Consider the following 9488-nt stretch of genomic DNA (forward strand, 5'->3'; position numbering starts at 1 on the left):
AACACCAACTGGAGGATGCCACAGACGTCTGATAGTCTTTTTTCTATTAGACAACAAGATGGAGAGTCTCTTCGAGACTTTATGGTGCGTTTTAACGCTGCCACCTTAGCAGTTCGGGACCTCAACGAGTATACGGCCATCGCGGCCATCAAATGGGGACTGCGGAGCTCCAAATTCACCTACTCCTTGGACAAGACGCTTCTCCAAACATATACCAAACTCTTCGAATGCGCATAGAACTACATCCGAGCCGAGGAGGGTGCAACTGATCGACGCCAATTCGAGGGTGAAGGTCAAAAGAAAAAGATTAAGAAAGAAGGAACCTTCATGGGATCAAGCCGAACTCGTGCTAAGAGGGATGTCCCACCTTTCCGACTAAGTCCGAAGCCTAAAAGCTTCGATGACGAGTATGATTCTTACACTCCTTTAACCGCTCCTTATATGTAGATTCTTGTGAAGATAGAGAGAGAAGACTACTTTTGACGACCTCAATCGATGAAGTCAAAAGCAATATTTCATAATCGGAAGTACTACTATCGATTTTATTGTGATCACAGTCATGATACCGAAAAGTGCATCCAGTTGAAGAACGAGATAGAGGACCTCATAAGATGGAGATATCTCAAAAAGTACGTGTGGGACCGACCTGCGCAGCTGCCTGATGATCCTCAACCATAGTCGTGCCCCGATGAAGAAACTCAGCTCAACCTACAGTGGGCATGATGAACATGATCTCGGCAGGATCGAGACTTCGAGGGGCAGATGACTCGAAAGGCTCCTCCAAACATCAGCAGGCAAATGACAACATCATCTTCTCTAAGGAATATCTCGCGAGTCCAAATTTCTCATAACGACGCTATTGTTGTATCAATGATAATAGCTAATTATGATATAAAATGATGTCTTGTTGATAATGAAAGCTCAACTGATATAATTTTCTATAACTATTTCTCCTGAATGCGACTTTCTACTAACTTACTAAAATCAGTCAATATTTCTCTAATCGGATTCACCAGCGACTTGATCAAGGTAGAACGAGAGATAAAATTTTTTGTTACTATAGGACAACCATCCCGGTAATTGATCGTGCGACTAAACTTTCTCATAGTCCGAGTCCCTTCTGCTTATAATGTTATCTTGGGATGATTTGGACTAAATACGCTCTAAACAATTGTCTCTGCATATTACTTGCTCGAATGCTTCCTGATAAGGAAAGGAACCAATGAAATGAGGAGAGATCAACAGTTGGTCTAAGAATGTTATCTGACCATAATCAAAGGTAAAAAGCCAACTGAAGCTCTTTCCATTAACGACGGACTAGATCAAAAAGAAGAAAAAAATCAGAGAGAACTCATAGAGTGACTCATCTCAGTGCCCCTCAATGATGGAGATCTGACTAGAACCATCCAGGTCGGATCTTCAATGAGTGACGAACTATGGGAGAAGCTGATCAATTTTTTGAGAAAGAATATAGATGTCTTCGTCTGATCTACTTCAGACATGCTAGACATCCCTCTTAATATGATTGTCTACCGACTAAATGTCAACACCAATCACAAGTCGGAAAGACAAAAGAGAAGAAATTTCGCTTCTTAGCGACAGAAGGCCATCGATGAAGAAGTTGACAGATTACTAGTGGCCGACTTCATTTATGAAATAACTTACCCAGATTGGCTCGTGAACATCATGATGGTTAAAAAGGCTAGTGATAAATGGTGGATATGCATCGACTACACTGATCTGAATAAAGTTTGTCCTAAGGATAGCTTTTCATTTCTCCGAATCGATAAATTAGTTGACGCTATGTCAAGCCATCAGCTGCTCAGCTTTATGGATGTCTTCTCTGATTACAATCAGATCCGGATGGTATCCGAAGATGAGGAGAATATGATGTTTATCACCGATAAAGGCTTGTACTGCTACAAAGTTATACTTTTCAATCTCAAAAATGTTGGAGCAACATATCAAAGGCTAGTCAACAAAGTCTTCAAGAATCAGATGAAATTAAACCCGATGATATAGAGATCTACATCGACGATATGCTCGTGAAGAGCAATGAAGCTACTCTCAATATCGACGATCGAGCGAAAGCTTTTCACGTCTTGAGAAAGATCAGATGAAACTAAACCCGACTAAGTGCGCTTTTGGTGTCACTTCAAAAAAGTTTCTCAATTTTATGGTGACAGGATGAGGCATCGAGGCCAACCCTAAAAAAATGAAAGCAATTCTCGATATGAAGCCTCCGACTTCTCGATGGGATATTCAGCAGTTGGCGGGATGCATTCCATCTTTGAGTCGATTCATCTTCAAGTCTGCAGAATGGTGCCTCCCCTTTTTTAAAATCCTCAGACAGATGAAAGACCTCACTTGCATGGAAGAGTGCCAGAAGGATTTTGACAACTTGAAGCAATATTTAAGCTCCCCTCCACTTCTGATGAAACCAAATAATGATGACGAATTATTCATGTATTTGGCTGTGACTTTTGAAGCCGTCAGCTCGGTGCTGGTTTGAGAAGAAAATAAAGTGCAGAGATCCATCTACTACATAAGTCAAGTGCTGCACGGGACCGAAGTCAGATATTCTCAGATCGAAAAAGTTATCTTCGTAATTATCACAACTAATCAATGACTACAACCTTACTTCCAGACCCACTCAGTGAACATGCTAGCCAATCTCTCCCTAAGAACTCTACTTCAATGGCTAGACATTTTGGACAGAATGGCCAAATGGACGGTCGAACTTAATGAGTTCAATCCCTCTTATATTCCATGATTTTCAATGAAGGCTCACATACTCGTCGACTTTATTGTCGAGTGTACTCCAACCGATGACAGCCAAGTTGAGGATCGATCCCAAGGAAAGACTTGGGAGCCTATATGAATTTTACATGTGAATGGAGCTTCAAATGCCCAAAGCTGTGACGTGGATCTCATTTTAACCAATGTTGACAGGATGATGACCGAATATGCTCTTTGATTTAGCTTCAAAGCTTCAAACAATCAAGCTGAGTTTGAAGCTCTGATAGTCGAATTGAAGATTGCCAAAGATCTCGATGTAAAACACCTAAAGATGTTCACCGATTTACAACTGATCATCAGATAATCCCGAAGAGAATATGAGGCTCGGGATCTAATTCTTTCCAGATATCTACAGAAGCTCAGATCTCTGCAAACAAACTTCAATTATTTCGAGATCTTTCACATCCCCCGCTCAGAGAATGTCCGAGCTGATTTCTTGTCCCAACTCGCTATATGTGAATGCGATGAGTTAGGGAGGGTCTTCATCGAGCATCTTGAAAATCAAAGTATTGACTCTAGGGAAGAAGTGCATCTGATTTAGATCGGTTATGAATCGAGCTGGATCAATCAATTCATCAAATTTTTGACTAACGAAATCTTGCCGGTTGATCTTACCGAGGCACGTCAAATGAAGAGACTGATGGCTCAGTATATGATCATCGACGATCAACTTTATCGAAGATCGATGTCTTTGCCCTTGCTCAAGTATCTCCGACCTTTCGATACCGACTATGCTCTTCGGAAGGTGCACGGGGGCATTTATGACAATCACTTGGGAGGCAAACCACTATCCTACAAAATTTTTCGACAAGAATATTATTGGCCGACCATGCAGAAAGATGCTGCGGACTTAATGTAGAAGTACGATCAGTGTCAAAAGTTTGTCAATATTCAGAGACTTTCATCAAGTCATCTCACAGCCATTTTGACACCATGGCCATTTGATCAAGGGGGAGTCGACATTCTCAAGCTTTTCCTGCCTGCCAGTGGACAAAGAAGCTTCATCATTGTAGCCATTGACTACTTCAACAATTGGGTGGAGGCTGAACCATTGGCACAAATAATAGAGTAGAAGACTACCAACTTCCTATGAAAATCTATTATTTGCTGATTTGATCTATCTCGAGTGATCATCACCGAAACGGTCGACAATTCGACAATATCAAGTTCGAAGAGTTCTGTGCGAAGTGCCATATTATCCATAAGCTCGCTTTGGTTGGACATCTGCAATCCAATGGAGAAGCTGAGGTGATCAATAGGATAATTCTACAAGGCCTAAAAATAAGAATCGATCAAGCTAAAGGAAGTTGGGCCGACGAACTCTCCAGTGTCTTATGATCTTATCAAACAACTCCTCGAATCCTGATCGGAGAGACTCTCTTCAAATTGATGTTCGGGACAAAAACCATGATCTCAGTTAAGATCGGTCTACCTTTGACTCGAGTGGAACATTATGACGAATCGATCAATTCGGACAAACGACGAGCTGATCTAGACTTGCTCGATGAAACTCAAAGACAAGCTCAACTAAGGATGGCTTTCTATCAACAAAGGGTAGCTTAGTACTACAACTCCAAAGTCAAGTCCAAGATCTTCCGAATGGGAGACCTAATCCTTAGAAGAGTCGGAGTCTCCAAACCAACCAAGCAAAAAAAATTATCTCCAAACTAAGAGGGTCCCTACAAAGTCTCAGCAGTTCTGCAACAAAAGGCATACAAAGTTAAGAACTTGGATAGTGCAGAAATTTCTTGAACCTAGAATGTCAAGAATCTACGGATATACTATCAGTAAGAATGCCTTATAAATAAAAAATTTTCTTTTCTACAATCCGGTATGGAATAATTTGAATACTCAAAAATTTATCGAACAACTTGATCACTTGACACCTGACCAAATAATTACCTCGTCGGCTAGTATCCAATGAAATGTTATTCGATTGATATCTGATTAATGGAGCAATAAGATCTTGCAACCGCAAGCGTGCCAGCTACAGCCCAAGGGCTGCAGATGTAAGCTACAGTTCGCACGCAAGACCCAGACGAACAAAATTATGGTTAATCGGCTTGCTACCGACTGATCAAGGATCAATCGGTTTGAAATAAATCAGAGTGGTTAGTCAACTTGCTACCAACTAACCAAGGATCAATCGGTTCGAAATAAATTAGAGTGGTTTGTCAACTTGCTACCGGCTGATCAAGGATCAATTGGTCTGAAACAAATCAGAGTGGTTAGTCGACTTGCAACCGACTGACCAAGGATCAATCGATGCGAAATAAATCAAAGAAATTTTCTCTAAGTTTGACTATGTCTTGGCTTGATGGGACAATCTGCGATGTAATGAACTATGACTATGCTTCAAATTTGACATGATGTTGTACAAAACGACTTGTTCTACGAAACGACAAAGTGGCTGGTCGTCGAAGAAGCAACTCGGATCCATACAGCGACTAACTCCCTTTGCTTGATCAAAATTGCAGAATCGGACTTGAGAGTTGAGAGGCAAGTGTTAGGGTAGATCCTCATTGCTTAGCTGACCTAATCAGTTCGACCTCATCAGAAGGCTGAGGTCATCAAAAAATCGACCTCATCGAGGGACCGACCTCATCATCATCTGGACATGTGGCAGCAAATTATTATTATCTGAGTCAAAATTATATCAGTCCATGATCGGCCTGTTTCTCCAGTAACATCGGCCCATGATCGACCTATCTCTCCAGTATTATCTACTAATCGACTGTCCAGAACTGATAGTAAGTGAAACGCTCACTTCGGTTTGCTTTCGATCACCTTCATCTTGCTCCAATTAGTGATTGATCTGAATCGACGATTGAATAGCACCTCTTGACGAGCTCATTCAGCCGACTTTTGGGTCCCTTTCCTCTAACCAATATCAGATCCAGTCTCGACTCCAGGTTCTCATCCTCCCGCCGACTTCGATCTCTGCTTGTGAGCTGGGATCTCAAGGCACGGGTATCGGCCAAGTAGCTGAATCTCAAACATAGCCATCACGCTTTTCCGTCAGGTCACATCAAGTAATGTGATCCAAAAATCATATCCTAGACGACCAACTACACATCGTGATAAGAAACTATGAAGTCATTAATTATGCCACACGCACAGTAAGATCTGCTGCCACGGCCATCTGTGCACCAAACAAAAGGCACGACTGCCGTCAGAGTTAGAGGGATAGTCTGTACTGCTCAGTACGGTCAAGAAATTGGGAATGGGCTTTTTTTCTCCCTCTTGACCTCAATCCCTTTATAAATAGAGGTAAGAAAGGACTCTCTAGGTATGCAGGCAAACACATAAGTCAAAACTCTACCTCTCTCACTCTCTCATCTGTTGAGCTAAAAACTGATCGACTTGAACGTCGGAGGGTCCCCATCGGAGTAATCTCCGATCAAAACTTATTTTGCAGATCCTGCTGTCATTTTCAGATGTCGCCGACCCATCTTTCCATCCGGCCCCAATTGATCCGACCTCCACTCAATTTTCAATTCAATAGATTATAAGCTCCTGCTCTTATTTTCGGTCCTCTCGACTGTGTCCTTTCTTCAATAAGCAGACATTGTCTTTCAATTTCCTATCATTTGGTACTCAGATACGACGACTCAACTCTTCGGCCGACTACCTCACCAGAGATAGGTTGCAACAGTATGAAATATACAATTCGAACCTTAGGCTAGCTAGATGCTTTTGGTAATAATAATCTCCATCAACGAGTCAACCTCATTGCACCGACCGCCGGGATTGTTGCATTCTCTTTCCTCCTTGCATTTCAAACGTGATGGGGATCCGTGCTTGCACTGTCCTTCACTAACGTTGGCTAGTAATTCAATTTTCCTTAAAAACAAAAAAAAACTACCAATATATACAACAGATATAGAGGTTATTAATACAACTCTAGGGTGACAGCATTTGGTTGAGCTGAGAACCAAAGCCGTGACCTCACACACATTTACTTAATGTAATTAGTTAACTATCGGGACGGCTTTGGTAGTTATTTTACTATCATTTTTATTATACTTGCAAAATATTTATATTATTATTTACAATGGTATTAAATAAATTATGATATCTGAATAATCATTTTATCAATGAAATAAATTATTTTTCTTTGATATAAAATGAAAAAAAAAATAGTTTTAGGTATCTTAAAACTTAAACATGTAGAATAATAAAAATATCAATAAGATTCACATTCTTTGTACGTTATAAATTTTTCTTGAAGTCAGAGATTGAATTACTATTATTATCTTTTGATTTTTTATTTCCTTTTCATTTTTTTTTCAATTTACTTATTTATTAATATTTACTTCTTTCCTTTCACAAGCTAATAGAGCGACCAGTGGTCAACCCATAGTTGAATTGCTTAACCCATGCATGACTCGGCAACTAAAATAGATCCGTGGGTTAGAAGGCATGGAACTGTGAGGGGATTGGGCTTCCTCCAGTATCTGATCCACTAGCAAATAAGTTGAGGATACAATGTGGATCCCAAAACTATTGAGGGTGCATGCCATGCGTATGGGGCTAGGGGCTAAGGTGGTCCATTGCAACAATCCTCTGAGCGTGCCCTACATAATGTGCACCAACAGACATTGATGAATCCGAGCCTCCAACTTCAAACAACTTACATGGATGTTATATAGGAAAACAATCATTTGCCACACTTTAATTTACCTAAAACAATTACGAAACAAAGTTCACAATTGCCGACTTGCCAGGGCTCAGCTGATAAACATCTCTGTTAACGAGAGAGAGATCAAGTGTTTAAATCCCCGTAGTGGAATCTCTACTGTATTTCTCAGAAAAAAGAAACTCATAGCCATGATCACTTTACCAAATGATTCGATAACCATTATACACGCAGACTTCACAAAGCTGGAAATGCAAACTCCAATAGACAAAATAGACATTCCACCACCTTCGAATATCGAATGCATCGCATGGATTGATATGAATGGCTTCACAATTACATGGATATATATAGATCCGAGCTACCATCTCTGGCTATAACAAACATCTTCAACGTTGTAATGTTGATGCCTACAGTGATACTAGCATGGGGATTGCTGTTAATGCCGACATTACTACAGCCCTAAAATACCAGGGCCATGTTCATCAAAAGTAAGATAAACACTACTGTCCCGCCGTCCCCTCACAGCAAACAAATTGCAATAACTGCATCTAATAATCAGATCACCTGAATCCAAAGATTTGCAACTCCTGCTGCACTTGGGGCATGTGACTTCAGCCTTTGAACTGGGGTTCTTAGGATCCCATCGGGTCGAGGAAGACCATGTAGTTTTAGGATCCGATCGAGCCGAGGAAGCCCTTGTAGGTTTAGGATCCGATTGGGCTGAGGAGGGCCTTGAGCTTGATCCAGCAGCATCTGAAGTCCAACTATGTTGGTCGCCAACACCTGAATCTGAGGACGAGCCACTTGCACCGGTTGGACCTTTCTCTGAGCTGCTGGCATTACTGGATATGGCCTCCCAAGCCTGGACGACAAGCTTAAACGCGCCCTCGGCGGCGGAGGAGCGATTCTTGTCAGGGTGAGTCAAGAGGCTAAGTTTCTTGTACTGTTTCTTGATGGTTTTGATGTCGTCGGAGGGGTCGACTTCAAGGACGGCATACCAATTGGTGTGGCCATTGGCATCCTTGGAGGCAGCCGCGATGTGGACATTGAAGGCGGCGAGCATTTGAGGAAGGCCAGGGAGAGAGGGGAAGAGCTTTTGGGCCCTGAGAACCATTCTCTTGGCACGTTCGATGTCTTTCGATTGGAACTTCTCCTCGGCTTCTCTCATCGCCTTCTCGGCCCGTTCCCTATCCATGTTTGTCTGGTGGAAGATGGAACAATGCAATAGGTCGGTGGAGATTTAGGAAAGCCTATTTATATAAAATCCAGTGAAGAACGGATGGGAACAGCGGACACCAATAACTCAGGTTTCTTTTTTTTTTTTGGGTACAAATAACAAAGCTTCCTTCAACAAGAAGCGCGCCGCTTTAAAGAGCATCATTGGCTTTTCGTATGAGTGGGGTTTCGAGGAGACGGAATTAATGGACGCTTTACACCGTCCACGTCCCGATGTCCACATGAATTCCTTGTCACTCTCAAACCTTGTGGTTATTCAATGAAAAAAAGTTGGCCTTCACCGTCTAATCTATCGAGCCTTGTGATGGTAGCTGGCCACGCCGTAAACCAGACCGTTTATCACGAATACCATGGGATTGGGACCCCAAATGGCGCGCCCCCAGTTGCAGTGTTAGTATGGGAGATCATGATTCGTTGAGGTCGTGAGGGCTGTATGGATCTTTCTCCCACAATTGACAATACTCGTATAATTAGGGCTGCATGTGGAAGGGCTTGGGTTAAGCGTAACATAGTTCGACCAGGACTTTCCAAAGTAGATTTGTGTCAAAATTTTGATTTTGTCAAGCTTTATTTTGGATTATATTTGGCTTAGATATGGGGGTTAGACATGCTAATTTTTAACTAATTTGCTGGTCTAATTAGAAATTCATCCACAGCTCCGTACCCACAATTCAAGTATTGATTTAGGACCATCACCCACACCATATTATGTCTAAAATTCAAGTCGAATTCAAGTTTCCCATACCACTAGCCATTTACATAGTCTTTTTTGATGTTAACGGAAGCTGCAAAGCAGCCATCTGAAATTTAT

General features: G+C 41.6%; 1 protein-coding gene across 1 annotated transcript; it reads right to left on the bottom strand.

Moving 5' to 3' along the window:
• Positions 1 to 7498: 7498 nt before the first annotated feature.
• On the bottom strand, positions 7499 to 8653 carry LOC105050325 (uncharacterized). The gene has a single exon (XM_010930300.3). The coding sequence runs from the start codon at positions 8634 to 8636 to the stop codon at positions 7893 to 7895; it is 744 nt and encodes a 247-aa protein (XP_010928602.1). The 5' UTR covers positions 8637 to 8653; the 3' UTR covers positions 7499 to 7892.
• Positions 8654 to 9488: the final 835 nt, after the last annotated feature.

The sequence above is a fragment of the Elaeis guineensis genome, chromosome 2 (genome assembly GCF_000442705.2).
Source record: "Elaeis guineensis isolate ETL-2024a chromosome 2, EG11, whole genome shotgun sequence".
NCBI classification, from domain to species: Eukaryota; Viridiplantae; Streptophyta; class Magnoliopsida; order Arecales; family Arecaceae; genus Elaeis; species Elaeis guineensis.

Bases quoted from the DNA above. Each gene is read 5' to 3' on its own strand.
- LOC105050325 (XM_010930300.3), bottom strand. From the start codon at position 8,636: ATGGATAGGGAACGGGCCGAGAAGGCGATGAGAGAAGCCGAGGAGAAG.